Source organism: Tachypleus tridentatus, chromosome 4, assembly GCF_004210375.1.
Source record: "Tachypleus tridentatus isolate NWPU-2018 chromosome 4, ASM421037v1, whole genome shotgun sequence".
Classification (NCBI taxonomy): Eukaryota; Metazoa; Arthropoda; class Merostomata; order Xiphosura; family Limulidae; genus Tachypleus; species Tachypleus tridentatus.
Window position 1 is genome coordinate 23,163,317 of NC_134828.1, and position 23,917 is coordinate 23,187,233.

The window sequence follows — 23,917 nt, forward strand, 5'->3', positions numbered from 1 at the left end:
ATACCAAACTGTATTTCATAATCAGGATATTCTACATTAAACTGTTAGTAATTAATTACAGTATTATTTGCATTTCAAATTGTGATGTAACTTAAATAATAAAAATGTAGATTTACCGTATGTTATTGTTGAGCGCCTGTTAACATAACTGAAGTGTTTAGCAGTTACTCTTCGCAGTGGTTGGTACAAGTATTTCAGATGTTTGACTGAGTGCAATACTGAGTGCAACACAATTATCGTTCTTAAAGTCCATGAAATAATTTAAATTGACAGATTGTCTGAAACTTTTCCTGGGGACGAGTACTATTGATAGTAAATAATGTGCGATTTTCTTGTCAGTAGCTTTCTTTACAATCGACGCTTGTTAAACACGAGTTTACACGAAACTTCAGGCACAAAACCATCAGGGTCGATACACAATGATCAGAGAATAAAAGAGAACGTAGCAGTAAACTGTTGAAAAACAACCAGTATTCAACTGATATGGTAAGCACGTAAGTAGTTTAAAATTTATTATCCATAAATAGATATAAAACTTAAACAAGATAATTATTAGATTAACAGTTTTTAAAGAGAGATAGGGATCGTCAAAAAAATAACAGAAACAAGTTCGATCAAAATGCAAACACTATACTTTCAAGTCTACAACTTGAGGCGCTTAAATAGTAAACAATCTGGGCTAGAAATAGTGTCTGCATTATTTTCTCAAGCTATAAATTCCTATTTTGACTCCATTAAAATTTATTAGTGTTGACACGGAGTGTAAGTAGGAATTTATTTTGAAAAAAAATAATGTCGACTATTTTCAGGCCCCAGCATGGCCAGGTGGTTAAGGCACCGACTCGTAATCTGAGGGTCGCGGGTTCGGATCTCCGTCACACCAAAATATGCTTGTCCTTTCAGCCGTGGGGGCATTGTAATGAGTCGGTCAATCTCACTATTCGTTGGTAAAGGAGTAGCCTAAGAGTTGGCGGTAGGTGGTGATGACTAAATGCCTTCCCTTTTGTTTTACACTCCTAACTTAGGGACGACTAGCGCAGATAGCCCTTGAGTAGCTTTGCGCGAAATTAAAAACAAATTTTTTTTTTTTTAAGAGATGACATTAGAAATAAAAGGTCATGCAAGTTGGTCATTAAAACACTTATTTACACATTCATTTAGTTTCCATTTCCCCCCGATTTCCATCATACCTTGGGTCTCTGGATCAAAACCGATCCAAATTTCTACTCTAACAGATTTCCATGGGAGAACAGCACATGAACATCTGTACTTGTACATATACCTGAATAACTGGTTTTCTCTTTGATGAATATTGCTCAGAAACAGGGAAGCGTAACGACGACACAGTATTTTTATTGCAAAAACTATTACATTCTGTACAACAAAAACGTAAAGTGTTAGGGGCTAAGATACAATAAACACAACACACAACAAATTTGTTACTATAAAAAAAAAAATTAGGGGGGGGAGCTCCTAATCCACCGCGTCTCTCACCACGTGTGCCAGTCAATCTTATTACATGTCAAAAAATGAAGTACTTTAAACGGATATTAAAAGCTCATAAAAGTCGAAAAATAAGTTCCGATAAAGTAGCGATACAGAAGTACGAAAGATTTTATGTAGCTTTACGTATAAGATGGGACTCGTAGTAATAAAAATACGTGGTTTTGTTGGTAGTTAGACACGTTTAAAATGAATTTTAAGGGTGTGAGTAGAGCCACCAGTGAAGAAGGGCTGAAAACACGAGTTTTACGTGTGTATAGCACCTCAATTTGTTCGTTCCAGCGTAAAGCTACAGAACAGACTAACGCTGGGATCTAACATGAAACTTTATTGTTATAGGCCTTGAAACCTGTAGCTCAGTCACCAGGGGCCGATACATCATTTAATAGCCGTTCCCAAACAAAATAATAAATACGTAAAAATCTTATGTACGTAAGTTCCAACGAAAAATGGTCGGTTTAAAAACTCAACCTACAAAGTACTGTCGTGGCTGTATTGTCGCTCCTTTCGGATCCCATTCTGAACAGACGTAATAAGTTTTCTCCAATTAAACGTACTGCACGTAAAACGTTTCTGTTATCTATTTTTAGCACTTGCCTACATGTTTTTCCTCATTCGGATCAAGTAACTTATTTTACTTATAAACCGTTTCATATGAACTGATCCATATCATTTAATGATAAACAAAAGAGAAAAAAAAAGGCGCTTATGAAATCGTTAACATATTTTTGAATTAGAATACAGCATCCAATAGAAACTCAGCATAAAATCACGTGATCATCAACATGTCTGACTCGGACTTCTGTCGATTATAATTAAACTCCACGTTCGGATTTTATACTTGCCCAGCGTATCACTACAATGTGTAGGCGTAATTTTAAGCAAGAACCAATTAGACCGTCATCTATAGAACAATGGCACCGGAAGTAGCTCGTGTCAACGTAAGTACACACATCTAAACAAAAAAAAAGTTCGTGAGCTACTTATATTTATTGCTTTACATTATAAATACGCGTGAGAAATGAGACGTTCGGCTATAAAGAAAACGATAGTTTTACAAAAATATGCTAATTAGATGCAAAGTATATTTAACTGAATATAGTTCGAACTTTCTAGCGTTTGTTATTTGGTCAATGAACCTTCCTCACCAATTTGGTGTTCTCTGACCACGAGTGACCAATGTCTAGGTTCAAGTTGGAACGACTCGCCCAGAACCCTAAGTTGAACCAGTAGAGAACACTTCAAAGAGCTCTTGGAGGTGGTTGTTAACAGAATCGTCATTAACCGGCCGAGTTGGCGACAAGCTGTACTAACATGCTGTCAGTATCCAGTTGAGGAAAAGCACTCGTTAGAGTGACTACATAACATAGGGGGCGTTTCGGTGAATCAGTATGAGGAACTGTGAGGCAAACAGCAAAGTATTGTACTGACTTAGACAGATGTTCGAATATCGAAAATGTTTTAGATCCTTTCTGTTCAAATTTCATTAGAGATATTTGGAAATTACGACTTTCATTTTTTACATTTAGATATGTATAAACACACATAAAAACGTGGCAAAAAAATAAAAACGGCTTACAAAACCATACTGTTGTGGTATTCTCAAGTCAGATGAACTCGAAGCTAATAAACTAGAGTTGAGGGATAAAGTAAGTCTTAACTCGAACAAAAATAAGAAAAACGTGTTACAAAAACACCAGAAACTTCAATTTGAGCGTCATCAAACTGACATGTCATACATATATACTGGCTGTAGCTTTAAAACTCGCTGTCCGCCGTGGCTATTGGACTACAGAACAACACAATGACGTAGAACTAAAAAAGTTGTAACATTTCTAGGGCAAAACAACTTTTAAATTGTGATTTTAGTTTAAAACAAAATAAAAACACGACGTTTCGTTAGAACCTAGCGTTTCGTGACAAGGATACAACTGATCATTCAACTCACAATGTTAGGTAAACACAGCGAAACGTCGCGTTTTCAAAACTAAAATTAGTTTAAAAATTATAATCTGTAGGCTTATAAACACTGGATTTCAACGACGGTAATGGGTACAATATAGACAGCCCACTGTGTGGGTTTGTGCTTAACAACAACAAAGCAAACTGATCAGGAAGAAAGCTTGCCTATTAATAAAATCATAATCGTTAATAGGACTTCCCACCATTGCAAGTCTCTTACATCATTAGGCAAGCCCAAAGAGAAACCAGAATTGGATACACAACATACTAAGGAACCCATTAAAAAAAGCTCAATGAATTAACCAGTAAGTTCACCAAATGTGTGAAAAGTATATGAAACAAGCCTACAGGAACCTGTGTGATTTATATATCAAAACAGCACAGTTCAAGGATACACATCAGGCTTGTCTAGATACAGCACCCCAGTGAATAACATTATTATTGTTAGTATCAAAATTTAAACTGTAACCCAAGTTGATACAAAGGAATTGCCTTTATGTTGAGTCAACAGAATAACCAATAACAGTTAGATTCAAAGAATCAAAATGGAATAGCAAATATTTTACTACAACATAATTTAACAGCTCATGAAACAAAACAAAAAAAACATTCAAACTAATTCAATAACACTAAATAAATATAAACAACCAATACCACAAAAAGAATCCTTTATACAGATTATACCTACAACCAGCACAAAATAGCCAATGTCCTTCAAACTAATCCTAAATTAACTCTAAAAAGAAAGTCACCTCTCCCTTTTTATTTCATGAAATTTCATAGAATAATTAGTATAAAAATGGTTGGTTATAGTTAAATAACACTTGTATAGTTAACAATTGTTAAACCTTTTCACCATTCAAAACCATAACAAGCCCCTGTTGAGTCGCAACATCCACAAGCTTCATGCTTTTTCATGAGTCATGGAAAACCTGACTCTGTCAGTGCCACAGCATAAAATAATTGTGAAATTCAACAAATTTAAGATTCTTCCACTACAACATAACATGAATCATTAATTTCATGTTTCAGCAGCATTTATTATACGACAAGCACTATACAAATGTAGTTCTTATGCATCCTATTCCACAGTAAACTTACATATTCAAAATCGTTTGAATACAGTGTATTCAACCTTCTGTTTGTTTGCAGTTAACCATAAAGCTGCATGAAGGTATCAAAATTTAATTTTTAGAATTACAAGCCTTCACACTACAAAGAAGAAACCCAATCACCTACGTCCCAATATGCATAAGTAAACAGTAAAATGTATTCTTTTAAACAACTACCAAACCATGGAGCCATACTGTTCATTGTTTCACAATCCAGAACTTGGGAAACCTACAACTTACGACACCAGAAAGAGAAATATAAATTTCAGAGAAACAAGGGATTATCCACATGCATTAACTAACTACTCACTTATGTTCCTTTAAGTAGTGTAGAATATGCACACTGAAAGATGGACTATACATCATATTTACTGGGAAGAATATGTGCACTGGAAGATGGAATAAACACCACATTTACAGGAAACTGAACTTCAAGTACTAATCATTGACAGAGTCAATGAAAAGCCAGTAAGCTGCTGTTCTGTACCCCCTGTTCACCATCATAATATATCCCAACCAAACATTCCAATCACTTAACAATTTGTATTGCATAATCCTTTTATCTAAGCCACAAGACTATGGATGATATGATGAAGGCAGTTGAAAGTTCTTCATCTTTGGATTTCTTCATCTGCTTTAAACCTAACTGCTCACTATCAGCTACCTCACTAAGGTATAACAGATAAATTTATCAATCTATGTAAAAAAGATCTAACTATTTATCTATAATAGGGATATTTTCTGTAATGGTTTCCCCGATATGGCTGGCTTTACCCCTGGGTAATATATAGACATTGTTTACCCTGGTGTAGCTGGCTTCTCATCTGAGCAACATATATTTGTACAGAATTTACAGCACCTCTGAAAAACCTCTTGGGAGGGTGATGCATGGCCTAATATTCAAGGTTTATGTCCCGTCTCGAGAAGCTTTGGTAGCATCAGATGTAGGTAACATATTAGCAAAAGTTGAAGTAAAAATACTGCATACAGCTTTGTAATTTTAGCTGGTACAACAAATGTTACAAATCCTTTCTATGTTTACCAATTTGTGAAGGTTGCACTTCATTTTTCTATAAATAAAACACCACCTAATGTAAATATGGGCAATTACAAAGCTTCTGATTTGCCAGTTATGTTGTCTTGACATCTAAGAATTGTACTCTTTGCACACATATGAAGAAACCCCATCTGCATTATTTTACTGTTACCTTTGAATGTGCTGTACATCAAAACGATACTTGTATAGCATTTTAATCCAAGTTAAATCATAAGGGTTATCGAAGTTCATAAACCATTTCAATGATGCATGGTCTATTCAAGTAGTGTTATTGTACCAGTGTGCTGGTACTACTTAACAAATACTACATTTGTAACAAGCACTTTCTTGTTATGTAGAAACCAAGATCTTTCTATAGGCACAAACATTTCTGCACCTGTGACAACAATACTTCAAAGTTTAAAAGATCAGTGGACAATGTCCCTTCCTACACGTTTATTTGGGGAAATTTAAGTAAAAATTTTCCTGACCTCTCTTACAAGTCTACGTTCCATTGCCAATTGAACAAGATTTTGGTTTACCAGTAACGGACTGAAACCTGTGGTCAACCAACAGTATGTCATCTATAAATACATCTCTCCCGTTATAAATGTGGTCACCTCAAACTGTTACCAAAAAAATTAACCTAAAAAAAAAAAGGGGGTCATCCAAGTGATGTAACTGAGTGTGTTTGGTAAATATACAGAGTGTTCGGAAAGTCACTGTGCAGCTTTGTAATCATATGTGTATTCAGTCTATTTGAAGCCAGCAACTGATAGTGGTGTTCAGAAACAAAATAAGAAGGATCCAGGCCTGTATTGATGCCAACGGGGGTCACTTTCAACACTGACAATTATAAACATTCATATTTACCTCCTGTATTCTATATTGAAACATGTCTGTTAATAAATATATACGTGCACAGTGACTTTCCAAACACCCTGTACTTTTAAGTTAGAATATCCTTGTAATCCCCAACTGCCACGTTGGATTTTGTTTTCCTATCCAGGTGATACTGACACCCCACAACCTAGTTCTTGTACAAGGAGTTGCTCCTTCTGCGATAGTTGATCCTAACTGACACCCCACAACCTGGTTCTTGTACAAGGAGTTGCTCCTTCTACGATAGTTGATCCTAACTGACACCCCACAACCTGGTTCTTGTACAAGGAGTTGCTCCTTCTACGATAGTTGATCCTATAAACTATTCATCTCGTCACCCCAAACAGTTCAAGAAATGACCAATGTCCTCATTCACCATATTTCTGCATTTCAACAAACTGATGTGTCACACATTATTGGGCTTTGACAGCAAATAGAGATGCACCAGCTTTCGTAGAAATGGGCACTTTTCATTCCTAATAAGCAAAGCGATGTGATGTTATAGTGAAAATATCATTACCCTGTTATTTTAACTGAAACCTACAAGAGGTCTCTGGTTTCAGCAGTCCACTTCTTATGCAAGGTCTTACACCCAACCTAGATGTCCTCTCTTTTACTTTCTTCAAAGTGCTCATTGCGCCACCAAGCGATGAACTAGTAGCAACTTTAATCTCTCGCTATTTAACGGTGACTCCATCCAATAATATGGGTCAGTCACAATTATGTGACTATTTCCGATTGTTACAGGCCAACTGAATACATTAGCTTTTGTTCAAATCTAACTATCAGATTATATTGGAAACTAATAATAGTACCTCTATAGCAACATAATACTGCTGAGGTCAGGTCACACAAGACCTTGCGCTGGTTTTCCCAAGACGGTTCAACTCGGGCACAAACACCCTTTGACCATCATACTAGTGAAACTTAGGCATAGGTACATCTTCTAACACAGAACATTTGCTAGATATCTGAAAGTTGTACAAGTAACAATATGTTAAAATACTACATTCTCAGAGGGCTAAGTTTACAATATCTACATATGTTATCTAATTATTTCAATCTTGATACAACATTCGAGTAGAAACGGGTAGCTTTCGTTAACCGTGTACGTATTCATCCGCGACATCAAAAACTATGAAAAATAAAAATCACGATACTGATAACGTTAATATTCCACTACGTTGTCCACCCAGGGATACAATTACAAAAAGGGTATCTTAAATGTCGTAGCATTTAAAAAAGTGAAGTTATATGGAAAGAAAGTAGTCCTACCCCATACAATCCAGATAGGTTTATATAGTATAAAAGTCAGCAACTTATACAAAATCAGAGACAAGCCTTAGATATATAAATAACAGAGATGAAACTAACATCCCTACAAAAAAAAAAAAAAAAAACCCATCTATTACGTATTTTTGCAGGTCACTGTATTTTACACTTATGTCTAGTCTTTCGTAGTAAGAACAAACTAACATAACTCTATCTTAATGACCATGTCCCACACGCTGGTACAGCGGTAAGTCTATGGATTTACAACGCCAAGATCAGGGGTTCGATTCCCTCAGTGGACTCAGCGGATAGCCCGTTGTGGCTTTGCTACAAGAAAACGCACACATACACACACTTAATGATTAGCTGAAAGATATTCTTCATTTTTTGTTTAATTTTCCACTGGCTGTACATGAATACTACAAGCAATATACCTTAAGTAATACAGAAATCACACAAAGAAACAAAATGACGTTTTCTTGGACACAGAGAACAAAACAAAACATAAACCATACAATTTAAGAACCTAAACAAATATGTGTGTGTGTGTGTGTGTGTGTGTGTGTGGTTTAATGTGAACGAGGAAAAAACAATTTGATGTTACTAAATGTTTTGTAGGCATGTTTTTTCCGTCCATGTTGAGATCGATACAAAAAGTGTACATCAGATACTTTTCGTGAAATACAAAGAAACCAAAATACGTACTTGTTAAGTCATTTATCACTCGCACACACCCAGTAAACAAAATGCATTTTAATCAGACATAAAGGTCGTTTTATTTAGGCACGACGAAACTGAGTTGAATGGACGACAACTGCCTGTGGTAGAAACACGAGTGCAGAGGACGACGTTTCGAAAAATTTCAGATTCTGAAGACGAAAGGCGGAAGACATTCGTCCTCTACACTCGTGTTTCTACAACAGGAAGTTGTCGTCCATTCAACTATAAAAGCTCGTGCATGAAGGGGATGGGAAATCGAACCCTGTTCGCAGGAACAACAATGATGAAGCTAACAATTATACACACTCGCGCATGCCCAGAATAACGACATAGAGTTCTTTCTCACATTTCCCGTGGCTGAACGTGACATCCACGACGCCGTTTTTTCTTTGTCTTTTTCAGACACTCATTAACCCTTCTGCTCCGATTAATTATCTGTTATTCCATTCATCCATCAATTATCAATCTTATTTAATAATTCTGCATTTTCAATTTAACCACCACACTCTCCACGTGAATAGATATGCTATCCTTTTTCAACCTGTCAGTGAGAATACCTCGTTGTCTCACTTTTCTTGACATAGGTTACAGTAAATATTAGAACTACAACCATAACTGTTTTTGTGGTGATGGGGCGGAGGGTTACTTGGTGATGACATTAATAAACCCAAAAACATATGTCAAAATTATCGTCTGGTTAAAGGCAATCTAGAACCCAATCGATTTCTTCCGTCTGTGCAGCCAGTTACTGATTTTCCTTCCAACTCTTACCCGTTTATCCTATTAACTGTTCATTTTTTTTTTTTTTTTCTTGCCTGAGCTTATAACTTTTAGTAGCAGTTATCTGTACCTGGATATTTTTCAGTTCATCCGTCCACCTAGTTACTTACGCCGATGATAGAGTAACATATTGTTGTCACCACAAGCGCGTGTGTTTATATCAAATATATACAATGGATACGTCACAGTGAATAATATTTCTTATATAATTATTTCGAATATTGGTTCTATCACGCGCACTCAAGTACGAACGCTCTTACTAAAACCTGAATAAATTAAAGGTTCACTATTTATCAACTTAAAAAAAAAGCAGAAGTCATCCATGCATCACAAGCACGTGTATTTCTAATAATAATAAAAGAAAATACGTCATCAGTGATTTACGTATCACAAAAACAAACAAGTTGCAAATTACCGAACTTAATCAACATGTTTCAAGCTGACTTGTCAGGATTCACGAGCATGAATAAATAAGCGAGCTGGAACAACACACAGACAGACTCAGAAAAGTAGATAATGGTAATAACTGAGCACACATTACAAAAATGTTTATGATAAACAACGTAGCAAATCTGGAAGTGAAACTCCAACCCTTAAAACAGTCCCATAAAAACACTAACACAGTTATGTTATTATTATAACACTGTATTCATTGGAGGACTTGCCACACCAGGACGGAAAATATCTATATATTTTAAAACAAATATACTCCACGTCAACTCAGTTATCAAATACCACAAACGGGTTCACGTTCTCATGAATTAGCCGGCGTATTTATGTGCCGCAATCGATAAGACAGCAGAATCCATCACTCATGCAAATGTCTAGACTGTGACATCTACAGCTCTCACATTGATCGAGACTCCATCTGCAAGAGCATTTTTATCTGCAGCCGTTGGCTGAAGGTCTTGATTTTTTTTATTACATATCACTAATCTCATTAGATCATAGTGTATCTAGAAGCAATGCAGTAATATACAGTACCACTCGAAGCTCAGAGTCTCAAACTGAATGCTGTAAAATACACAGTACCACTCATAGATCAAAGTCTCAAACTCATAACGTTATGAATGAATACACAATACCACTCGGAGCTCAAAGTGTCAATCTGATAACACTTAACACTCTAATTCTACATTGGCAAAAATTCACCAATATTCGTGGCTACCTAATTTTGAAATAACATGTGGCCTGATAATAAGAGATTTTTCTTGTACGTAAATTATACTGGATTTATATATTTTTTAATGCTATCCTACGCACATAACCATACCTCGACTTTGTGTGTGTGTGTGGCTGGATGTGAGTATTGTGCACGTGGCTGCGTCAATCATATTAGAATGTACGAGTGCTTTCATTTTTGTGTACGACCGGCACTACATAAAAACGGGAATGCTTGCGCCTTACGGATTCGATCGTTAGTGGCGAGCTCAGAAGAATGACAAAAACGAAAATAGGACACCTTTGCACGAGGCGGTAGTCGCTATCAGCTGCATGAACCAATTGTTGCTGCGACGCAAGCGATCGATTCTCTCGCGCTAGGCACGTGGCTCTTGCAGTATGTGCATAAACATTGTGTTGACAACGGCACTTGTTTGTCACATTCAGAAAATCCCGAGCTACTTTTGATAACAACACGATTGCGGGCATGATCAAACCGACAACGAATATTCAAGTGTGTAGTCTGCCTCTACGAAAAAAAAGTTTCCTAATAATGTTGTGACTTTTTTTAAACAAATAAAAAAACTGATACACAGTGACAGAAGGGGGAGTGGACAAGGGCAGCATTTGGTTCTTTCATATATCGAGGGGAATTGAACCTCTGATTTCAGCGTTGTAAATCCGTACTTACCGCTGTACCAGCGGGGGGGGGGAAGAGGTTACCCCTTATAGATCTAAGTTATTCCGATAAAACGAAAGGAAACTAAAAATAATAAAAAAACTGAAAATAAAATAATCAGAAAAAGAATTATTGCTCATTACGTTCTAAATGGATAGCATATAATTTTTATTCTATTTCGAGATGTGAGATGTTCCCCCCCCCGCAAGTATAGCGTAAGTCTACGGATTTACAACGTTAAAATCAGGGATTCGATTCCCCACAGTGAGCTCAGCAGATAGCCCAATGTGGCTTTGCTGTAAGAAAAGCACACACACGTTTCGAGACGTGACAAGGGGAAGGAGTCGCCATCTTGTTACGTTCGTTTTCAATACGTTTAATTATGCAAACATCTCCTCTAGGGCATTGAAATACTGGACTCTTTGGCTTAAGAGTTCTGCAAGTGAATAACTTCTGGATGCTCAGCGCACGCATATTGCTGGACGTAAGAATTTATACAAGTCACAGGCGAGATGTCTAAGCCTCTCTCACACACAATCACAACTGTATTCACAATTATTGAAGTTCTCAGGTGAGTCACACACACAAACATACACTACACTGACAAGAAGGGGAATTAGGTTCGTCTTGAAGATTTCCGACCAAAATTATTATATTCTGTTGGACCATGGAGGTCATTACATTCTGTTAGACCATGGAGGTCATTACTCGTTCCGTTTGGATTCCTCTGATGATCGCTTCCAACCCTTTCAGTCCTTACCAGGGCCAAGAAACTAGCGACATCCGTACAAATACCCACGTACGCCTTTCCCACCCCCAGCACAAACTAGCGTAGATCGTTGCTTCTCCGCATCTAGGCCAAAACCACAAGTAAATGGAATACCCGAAATAGTATGTAATGGAAAAGGCGGGTACACGACCTCCATATACGGAATTCCTACAGTACGTTGTTATCTTATTATTATTTGTTTAACGCAGAGGAAGTTCGCTTTCACGTGTAAAGCATATAATTCGCACATGAAAATTAAGTCCGCACACATGACAAAGTTCTTTACTCATATGTAGGTAAGGAAGCACATTATGCTAATATGATAATAGTTAGATAAGTGGGGGACGTGCAACACGTTTCGACAGAAATAAATCACTACTTTTGTCTATAAATCTTTTTTGTTTTCAGTCTTATCCTTTATGATGGTTCCATATAGTTGAGCACAGTTTGAATGTCTAAACACATATCTGGATATTTCTTTTCAATACATACGGACGAAGCGCCTGTACAGAAGTGAAATATACACAACTTTCGCCGCTGCTGTCGATTTATTTTAGTGTAGAGTTAAGGAAAGTAAGTTCACCATTAAACACAAAGCTTCGTAATGAACAGACTACATACGTACGTGTTGTAAGCGTTGAGCCACCAGAGGGAGAAGTATTTTTGTTTTTGGATTAAGCGAAACGCTACACGAGGGCTATCTGTTCTAGCCGTCCCTAATTTATCAGTGTAAAACTAAAAGGGAAGGCAGCTAGTCATCACCACCCACCGCCAACTCTAGGAGTACTCTTTTACCAACGAATAATGAGATTGTTAATCACATTATAATGCCCCCACGACTGAAAGGGCGAACATGTTTGGTGTGACGGGGAGTCGAACCCGCGACCCTCGGATTACGAGCTAAGTGCCTTAATCACCTGGCCACGCCGGGCCCTGGAGGCGAAGTGAAAAAGTTTTATATTATTGGCTTGGCGTTATTCAAAGTCAACCATAGAAGCAATTAAAGTTATAATAGGTTGCAACACAGATTCCTACATATCGGTAATTTTTAAAACAATACGACATGGGTTGTTGAAGAATGAAGTCGAAATAAACGCGAGAAACGGTGAATGGAAATGGAAGGTTCCAGGTTATAGCCCCCCAGAACATAAACCCTCAATAAAGCTGTGGCGTGCCTTCTAATATTTTTGCATCCATTGATTTGATTATGTCTGATAGATGGAGTATCCCCAATTACTTTGGATGCTATGGCCGCAGACATTTTCCCTTTTAAATGATGTCGCAGTTTTGTTACAATTTCGCTGGGGTGATTATGTATTTGTTAGCGCGTAGATCCACAATAAACAATGTTTTACTTTTATACAGCTATCTCGTGAGGGCTGACTAATCGTCTGTATGGATTTCACACATCCAGATAATTGTGAAATACACACACGTACATATATGATCAACTACAGAACACGTGTCAAAAGATGCAATCAATCAGCCCTCCCTCTGGTGATCTGTGCATCCCATGCAACAGCACGAGGAATACCACTTCTGGTATTTATATACTCTTACTGTTTTATCCAATCATATTTGATGTACTCTATACTCCGATTTTTAAAACTTACACCATCTTAAGATTTGTTATTCGATTCGTTCACATTCACAGTACATAGAACCATATGGAAGAGACCTGTACATCTTTATATTCACAGTACTCAGAACTATATGGAACTACCCACGTACGCCTCAACATTACGTAAAGCCATATTTCCGATTGTTATTATACGTTCAAAGATACTTTTGCCTAGCTTTGGTGCAGTTCAAAGATATATACAACACACTGATGTGTTTTTCATCTATCATTCTGTGATCAATATTTATAACTTTCAAATTCTTAACAAAGTAAACACAGCAACAAAAAGCCGCGCGCACACAGAGTTAACTAGACGTCATAACTATGTCCTTGCACATTGCCACAATATGTACCTGAAAACAGATATCTCTCAACATTCTGGCCCGGCATGGCCAGGTGGGTTAAGGCGTTCGACTCGTAATCTGAGGGTCGCGGGTTCGAATTTCCGTCACACCTAACGTGTTCGCCCTTTCAGCCGTGTGGTCGTGATAAGGTGATGGTCAATCCCATTATTTGTTGGTAAAAGTAGCCCAAGAGTTGGCGGTGGGTGGTGATGACTAGCTGCCTTCCCTCTAGTCTTACACTCCTAAATTAGGGGAGGCTAGCACAGATAGCCTTCGTGTATAACATTGCGCTAAATTCAAAAACAAACTCAACATTCTAGTATCTATCAACCACAGAACATAAAATGGTACGTAGCGAATTCTCCATCAAACACCAGTAACTGTATGCAATAATCACAGCAACTAGAACCAATCGCATTGTTCTGAACATGTAACAAGTGATCTTACAGACAAGGAGAGAGATTTATTGTGAATTATTTTTGTTTGTTTCTTTGTAATTAAACACAAAACTACATAAAGGATTATCTATAATCATCACACCAAGGATATCAAAACCCAGTTTTCTTGAATACTGAGTCCGCAGACATACAACTGTGCCACTAGGGGACCATTTTAAATGAATTTTATTACGAAAACAAACGGTTTTAAAACCACAAGGCGAAATAATTCCCGCATCTTTTGTACGAGGGTGAATCACAAAAATATATTTCATTGTTTTTGGGCTAATTATTTTTACTTCGTTGTACATTCAAGTTTATTAACTATTTAAAACCTGCAAAAATTTCATCAGATCGTCTCTGGGGAAACTCCGAGTCCAGAACTACTTTTTTGTAGGCAAACATACAACTGCGTTCAACCATTTATTTATAATTTTTCTTCTACTTTTTTCATGATTAGAGTGATATTTTTGAGTTATAACAAGTTTTTATTGTGATTCACGTTACCAACTTAAGGGACATCACAGCTGTAATGGTTAAGATTTTATAAATAATCTATGAAAACTTTATGCATGTATGTATATATGTATGTATGTGTTCTTTTCAGTTGTCTTCCGATTTACTCTCGTTCCAACTGACTGAGGAAGGGTGGAATTTCCCGAAAGCAAGTATAACTTCGTGACAAATCGATTGATAGATTTCATTTTGTATTTACTTTATAAAAAGATCCACGACTTTTCCTTCCAAAATACAGGTACCATGTGCAGGCCCGACACCATGTGGCCAAATATTTCATTATAAATTTTACTAGTTAGTTATTATTACATTACAAAATTGTTCCAAATGAAAAAAAAAAACGTATTTAAAAAATTCCGTTAAATAATTAATTAATCATTTTTTACTGAAACAACTCAATGAAATAACAACCGGTATTTTTACACATTAATCACTGCAACCAGAATCAATGGGATATGTAATATGAAGTCTCAGAGACGGACAGATTTCTTTTCCATGATTTTCTTTGCTTGTAGTTAAGTAAAAAGCCACACAAAGGGCTATCTATGTTTTGCACACCAGGTGTATCGAAACTTAGGTTTTCTGGCACTGTATGTTCGTAGACATGCTACTGTGCTACCAATAAACTTCAACTTATTCACTGATTGTGCGTTAAGTATTAAAAATCCAAGGTATCATATCCTGTGCGTATATTAAAAATTAATATAAAGAGTTTCGAGAAATAACGCTGGTTACCTGTACTTACACTTAACCAGTGTAAAAATATGAAAGCCTTTACATTACGAATTATCTTGGATACGAAATAAGATTAAAACGCCTTGACGCCTTATATTAGGCACTTGAAACAAGGAATGCAAGTTGTTTAGTGGAAGAACCAGCCCTCTAGTGGACATTGAGATCAAACACGTTGTACACTTTTTTTTTTTTTTTGTTGTTTTTTTTTTGAATTTCGCACAAAGCTACTCGAGGGCTATCTGTGCTAGCCGTCCCTAATTTAGCAGTGTAAGACTAGAGGGAAAGCAGCTAGTCATCACCACCCACCGCCAACTCTTGGGCTACTCTTTTACCAACGAAAAGTGGGATTGACCGTCACATTATACACCCCCACGGCTGGGAGGGCGAGCATGTTTAGCGCGACGCGGGCGCGAACCCGCGAATTACGAGTCGCACGCCTTACGCGCTTGGCCATGCCAGGCCCACACGTTGTACACAAAACCTAAATACGCTTTACACAGAAATTCTACGACGTATACATTTGGTCAGTTTGTGTTTCGTAATGGGAGTCAGATTGCATACAAGATTAAATTTAGGTTTCGATTTTAAAAAAAAATTACAGATGATACGTTCTTCGTGTTGCTTCTATAAGAGAATTTCGTAAACCGTCACATTCAATTTCATTCCAACCAATGTTATAACATACGAGGCCCCAAGCCAATGAATTTTCGTTAAGCAATCTTACAGGATCTTGTAATAGAAAAGCAGGAAAATAAAAATATGTACACAGTCACGCACGCGCCCATATAACAGTTCAACTTAACTCGAAACAGCTAAGAAAGTTGATAAAAGTCATTTATCTTGTGTATTCAATTTTTTACACTAAACTGTCATAATCTCATTGGCCTTTTTAAAATCACAAGTGTTAGAAAGCGAAGAACTAACTTCTGCTTTCGTGTTAGTTTAAACTTATCTTCCATGCTGTCCATTAAATAGTCCACGAAAATAGAACCAGTGCAAAACTCCTACAGGAGACAGCGAGGGACCATGCGATTACCCACGCAAATAGAAGAGCGAATTTCAAAATCTTCCAAAAACTACTATTCAAGAACGAATTAGCTTGGGGTATGATACAAGTTTTTCGCAAGATTGTGTGTGGAAAAAAAAAATCAATGGGTGAATAGAAAACAATCTCTAGTCTCAACTGTGCCCAGGAGTTTCACAGACAGTAAACATACCATGAAACTTAACAAACATTACAGACGTTCTGAATATTTGGTTGAAACAATACACTAGCTCAGTTCCCAAGCCTTTAAATATAGAACTGCGATACTGCACCTCACTGAGGTTAGGAGAGGGAGGAGACAGACGTATTACTAATCCGGCTGAGGTTAGGGAGGATACAGACGTATTACTAATCAGGCTGGGGTTAGGGAGGAGACAGACGTATTACTAATCCGGCTGAGGTTAGGGAGGATACAGACGTATTACTAATCCGGCTGAGGTTAGGGAGGTTACAGACGTATTACTAATCCGAGTGAGGTTAGGGAGGTTACAGACGTATTACTAATCCGACTGAGGTTAGGGAGGAGAGAGATTATTACTAATCCGACTGAGGTTAGGGAGGATAGAGATTATTACTAATCCGATGCTGACGTTGAAGTGTGAAGTTATATAATGCCAGATAAAACAAATTCCTGATTTATCCGCATGAAGAAATTTAAAAATTTAAATAAATAAATGAACATCCTAGTAGGTTGCAACTTCTAGACGTGAGCTATCGTGAGAATCCGTTCTTTTATTTGTTTTTTAACGTGAGCAAATAAAAGTGCATGCATATCCCTTTACTCGTATCGTCTTCTCAACACCATAACGTGAACAATTAATATGAATGACTTTTCACAAATCCACGGTCATCTGACTGGATGAAAAAATCAGCTATCAAAGGATTGAGTGCGAGTCTTAAAAGAAATGAAATCAAAATTGGCGGCCAAAATGGTGACCACATTAACAGCATTGATAAGTTAGCCATTAGTTAGCCAGGCCGTGTTTTTTGCTGGGTTACCCCCATGGTGAGTAAAACAAACTACAAGGCCTAGCTAACTAATGAATAAATATTTGGCTGTAAAATTATAATGAATACTACAAGTGTAGTTCCCAGTTTGACCGCTAATTTTGATTTCATTCTTTTAAGTCGTACGCTCAATCCCTTTTTAATCGCACCGTTTTTTCACACCGAAAGTGTTTATAATTAAATATCGTGACCTCTTTGTAAATAAAAACCAATAAATCAGAGTATGTAAGAAAGTGACACTCCATAGTAACCAACATTTGCTTTAAGATCGCTACTCTGTTATTCGAAACAAACCTAAACTTTACAGAACCAACCAGATTCTTTAAAACATATGGTGAAAAATTTTCTTTTCTAAGGCAGTGTTAACTTATTTTACAGTAACGCCATGGAAGCTATATTAACAGTTCCTTGTCATCACCATCATGCACTTGGTACAAATATATCATGCATCAGTACTTACGATAACTGCTTCACCTAATACTACGTAATGCTAAACACTATTTAATTGGTATAACTTCATAGAATTTAGCAAATTTGTGCTTAACAGTTTGATTCTCTTGAAACTAGAGCTAAAAACTGCGAATTTAGCTTGCTTAGCCTAAAAAATACTTACGCACCTGCATATGTTTTCACCCTAGTTTTACAGTTTTATTCCAAACGGTCAAGTTTTACTTTTAGTTGAAACTGCAATGAAAATTTCAGACCAACTGCTCACGAGATGTTTTGAGTAGGCCAAACCTTTGGTCAATTGAGTAGGCGTGCACAAACTTTTGGTCTACACTGAATGGATGTCTTGAATAACTTTGCATACGTGACTTATATTTCACATCAAATTTGACAAACAATTGTAAAGATCCATAAGTGAGCCAAATTTGGAAGAAAAATCCCATAAAAGTAAAATGTTTTTACTATTAAATAAAGTTTCCGTAAGTTTTTTTTTGCAAAGAAATAAAAGGAAGAAGAAATGTAATCAAACCTGGAGATTTTATATCGCGTGTATTTTTTAATGGATTGTCTTGAAAGTTAGTAAGTGAAGTAATTTAATTAATGGTCCAATAGAACACATTCACTAAAAGCATGTGATACACTGAATTATCACACTCCAAGCAACAGAAGGTGTAAAATTTCTAAACTAAACTGTCAACCCTGTTAAGACACAGTATCCTGCAAGTTTGTTTGTTGTTGTTGTTTTCATCCACACGACATACTACCGTGTCTTGACTACACACAAATTTTTATTTCAGTATATACATCACTATAAGCTTCGTTCTATGGTCAGTTAAGGTGGCTATATGTGAATAAATAACGAATCAATAAAATCAGTACTGAAATCCGCCCACAAAAGTACGACTCAAATACGAATAATTTATTCAAAGATCATACCCTTTTATCTACTTATCGTACACGCCCTCTAGTGATCGAAATGCTACAATTCACCGAGCAACAATTTTATAAAACTAAACAAGATTTTAAAGTTGGCTTTAAAATGCAACATGACCAATGAAGGTACAAACTGACACACATTCGACCCTTCGAGCTAACGCCGAACCACTACCTCTAGATGTTGCAAACAGTTACGTATTTGCCTGTTAATAAATCACAAAAGCTCTGTTGGTACAGAACGTATGATGTGCAAAGTGTGAAAAGACTATTTATATGTTGAATCATTTATCTATTTCATGGTGTTCATAAACATAACAAAATTTTAAAAACAATACACGAATGTATGCGTGTGTTATATGCTACAAAGCTTAACAGATGGTCTCTATTTTCAGATAGTATAGATTCAGCAGCGAAGCGTATGCGAACACAACTAATCTGGATTTATACGTACAGCAATATTCACCTCTCGTTAGGCTGCTCTTAGATACCACGCACATACAACGGATTATGATATTTACGCTGCTTGACATCCTAGTGCTTCCGTATAACATGGCTTCTTAACTCCGAGATTGATGACGACATGCAAACCTCAGTTCCACCACCAAAATCTCGCACACCCTTTAAATGTACGCGATTCCTCACCCTCTATTTCACAAACTAAGCATTTAGTCTAGCAGTAAAACGTGATGGTATTAAATAAACGGATGGTGGGAAACCTAAGCGCATAATAGGATAATGGATTGAAAATGTTTTTCGATTTAACTACAATAAAAAAATTAAAATCTGAAAACAGTTAATAATAAATAGGAACAAAATAGCCACGTACGTCTCGTTATATGAAACATCGTCTCACATATAACCATAACTAAATTTACGTCAGCATTTACGAACGCGCCACCTACGTTATCTTATTGTTAAATCTTACTATTACAGTTGAAAAAAAAAACTATTTTTTCAAATACATTAAAAAATTCATCTCTCGCACAAACTGTCTAAACATTCATAGGTTACAATGAAACAGACAATTATATAGATGTTTGTTTTTAACTGATGTGAAAAATAGTTGCTTCATTTCACTTTTACACAAGTCATAATCACAACGTTAGTAACGTTGTTTTCAATAACTCAATACATAACAGTGGCATTTTGTTTATCTATACTACATCTGTTTGTTTGGTTTTGAATTTCACACAAATTTATACGAGGGCTATCGCACTAGTCATTCTTAATTTAGCAATGAAAGACTAGAGGGAAGGCAACTAGACATTATCAGCTACCACCAACTCTTGATCCATTTTAATAACGAACAGTGAGACTGACCATAACATTATATCACCTACACAGCTGAAAGAGCAAGCACGTTTTGTGGGATAGGGATTCGAACCCGTATCCCACAGATTGCACTGCGAGTTGAGTACCCTAACCACCTGGTTATACTGCTACAACTATATACATTTACCTACTGCTAAAATCTTTACTAACCCCCAAGGAAATATAAAACAAAAGACGTTTTTATAACGGTCAGTATTTTTATATATATATTACCTCTTTTTCTTCAGTGGTGATTTTACATGTAAAATAAAACTAAGTTTCTATTTTTTCTTTTTAAATAGCGAGTATTATTATGAATGTTAACCCTGTAGTTTGTAACATTATGAATTTTAATTATGTCTCTTGTCATTAACATTATTATTATACTACAAGAATAGATATATTGGCTCACTGTATGGAATATAAAACACAGTAGATTTATATACCATCCACATTCTGTTTGTTTTCTACTGGCGTAACCTCTCAATTGGTTTTCACTGGGAGGTATCATCAACACAAATTTGCTTGTAAGTCATATACTAAATTGTAGAATCACCAAACCCCAGGAAAAGATTATTGGTATAATGTATCATAGTCCCTCAAGTTAGTGTGGTTACATATCCAGTGTTTAATGAGACAAATTTTGACCAATCACTGTGATTAAAATCTGCAAAAGATGTGGTTCTTTTCTGGTTTGTTCTTTTCAGGATGTTTGTCATCAAACATGGAATTATTAGTAGAAAATGCTTTTAGTTCCTTTTATAAATACAGAAAAAAAAACAATTCTACTTCAGTGCTTAACATTTCCAATTCATGTTCAGGCTTGTTATTTATTTGTTTGGTACTTTAAACCAACATCAGTAATATTAAAGACATTCTACATGTTAATAATAATAATTACTATTATAGACATTTGCAGAGATTGTTCATCTCAGTTACTACAATCCACAAATTCTGCTAATAACTTTCAATAAAAATAATATATTTAATAAACACATACAGATATAAATTGAAAGCATTGTTTGATTACAACATACTGAAATTACCAGAACAAAGATATTATAAACATTGTTTGATTACAAACTATTGAAATCACCAGAGCTTGTTCTTATTGTTTATAACCGAGTTCATAATTATCTTTAAACTGCATTAAGATATCATACCACCACCCCACCCCCTTGTGTCAATCCACCAAACATCTATATGAAGGCAATATTCAAATAATATGCACACACACATCTATACTTTAACAAAATAACTTGCTTCTAATATAAATCTTTCAACTTGTATAAAATGAGATATTTTAACCATGGAATAACATTTGTTTCAGTGAATTATTCTGAAAATAATTTGATTAAAAATATCCCCTACAATTTATAGAATGTTTCATTTATAATTATAGTAAATAATTAAAGAAACAGCTCAATGTGAATGTGCTTAAAAACTACATTAACATTTTAGCACAAATGTACACTACTATTAACTTTAACAGCAGCAAAACAGATTAGAAAAATAGCAGTTATTTTAACTTACATAATCGTGAAATGCTTTGGCTTCACTAGAATGTTCACAGGTGTCTCTCCTCTCAGGGGCTGCACAATACAAATCCCAGAAAACACTGAAAAAAATAAAATTAAATGTACAACTCATAGAAAGCTAATAGTTTCTGACTTTCTGTAGAATAACTAACCTTCACAAAGCAGCTATAATAATTAACAAAAACATTGTTTTGTTACATATTACTAATACTGTGGCACGCCAGTTAAATTCCCTCTAAAACTATTTCAGAACTCACAGTTTTTTAACAAAGTTTACTGTTTGGTTTGTTACAAATTTCACACAAAGCTACATGAGGGCTATCTGTGCTAGCCATCCTTAATTTAGCAGTATAAAACTAGAGGAAAGACAGCTAGTACTCACTATATACCACCAATTTTTGGGCTACACTTTTACCAACAAATAGTGGGATTGACCATCACATTATAACACCCCACAGCTGAAGAAACAAGCATGTTTGGTGGGATGGAGATTCAAACCTGCAACACTCAGATTGTAAGTCAAGAGTCCTAACCACCTGGCTATGCCAGATTAGAAACACACACATTAATCACTACATTACATCGGTCAAGAATTTCTCACAAAAATCAACATTCAATTAAACTAAACAGTGAAAAAAAAAAACTCTTTAGTTCATTATGCAAAACGTGTATATAAAAATAGCAATTAATCTTCTGTACTTTACTCTAAGGATAAGTTTGTTTATTACTTGTAAAAAATGTCCCTCGCTGAACTACATGTTCAGGAGATCCAAAATAGACTTACACTGCTTTTAATACCATCTCAACACCATCACTAGTTAATTAAACATTTTTAGTATCCTTAATATCAGTGATCACAATGACAAAGTGTTACACACAACACTATAATTTAGTTACATTATTCATTGAAAACCAACAGGACTTATTTGGAAACATTTTGCTCCCAACAAGAACTATACTGATAATACCATTATATCAATTAAGGTTTATTGAAAGAACTTCCAAGTTAAAGCAGTAGACATTTACAGTGTTTACCAACATGCAACACCATTTAAAAGTTTGTCATATATTGCACCCACTGGATACAATAGATCTTAATTAGTATGAACTATTTACTTAACATATCAATGTTGCTGGTCTAACAGTCAAATTATAGTAGTTATTTACTACACACATGTAATTGTGATATAACATGTCTTATCCTCAGACTGATACACGAAACATCTTAGGTAGAAAACAAAATAAACAGAATTCTTCTGAGGTTAAAACCAATAACACTGGTGTTCAGTCTGAAGTTTCACTAAAGGTTATGATAACCTGATTTCTGTGAAGAAGCCAAGAAGTCTTGGGTAGCCATATTACTCAAGGGTTTAGAAACTGTCAATCAAAATACGAACAAAACCATTTTTCAAATCAGTCTTTAAAACCTGTAATGGATTTAATATTAATATCTATGTTTGTTTCAGTTTAATTTATGTAGCACATATTGCTAAATGTGTATTGTACAAGTCCCACCTGTTCTCAAAATTTGTAGAAGATTCTGAAGAGCAAGAATCAATGGTATTTTTATAAAAGCCCTAGTGTATCTTTGAATATTGTTACCAAGTGAAATTTTGAGACCAGGAATGCTTATAGATTTGAACATTATAAACCACTGAACTTTAGATGTTAGTATTTCTGTGAGGACATTAGATATCTGTCTTCCTCTATGAAAAGTAACTTCTAAACCATGTTCGACCAAACAAGAACAGAGCAAGCTGGCATTCCAATCAAGTGGAGTGTATCACCATAAAGATTAATTCTCTCATCATGGGGCCTGCACCATAGATAAAATATTCAGTTTAAGATAAGACAGACAACTGAATATTGTTTGGGTGCTTGTAAACATTTTGTATGTAAATAATTATTTGTATTAACCGTTACTATAGTTTTTTGGGTTTTTTTGTATATTAATATATATTTGTGTTAAAGGAAATTATGTATATCAATCTTGTTGGCAGATATAATAAATTCGAAACATACTGACATTCAATTAACTTCTAAAATAAAAGTCTTTGGCTACTTAAAATAATAACACAACATACACAATATAATTTATCTTGG

General features: G+C 35.7%; 1 protein-coding gene across 40 annotated transcripts in view; it reads right to left on the reverse strand.

Annotated features, from left to right (window-relative positions):
- Window positions 1-23,917, reverse strand: part of LOC143248665 (single-stranded DNA-binding protein 3-like) — a 232,682-nt gene that overhangs the window by 191,616 nt on the left and 17,149 nt on the right. For all 40 annotated transcript variants that reach the window (XM_076497251.1, XM_076497229.1, XM_076497236.1 and 37 more), the window contains one exon: window positions 21,810-21,894. In XM_076497251.1, coding sequence (XP_076353366.1) covers window positions 21,810-21,894 — 85 coding nt within the window. The remainder of the gene's footprint in view (window positions 1-21,809; window positions 21,895-23,917) is intronic.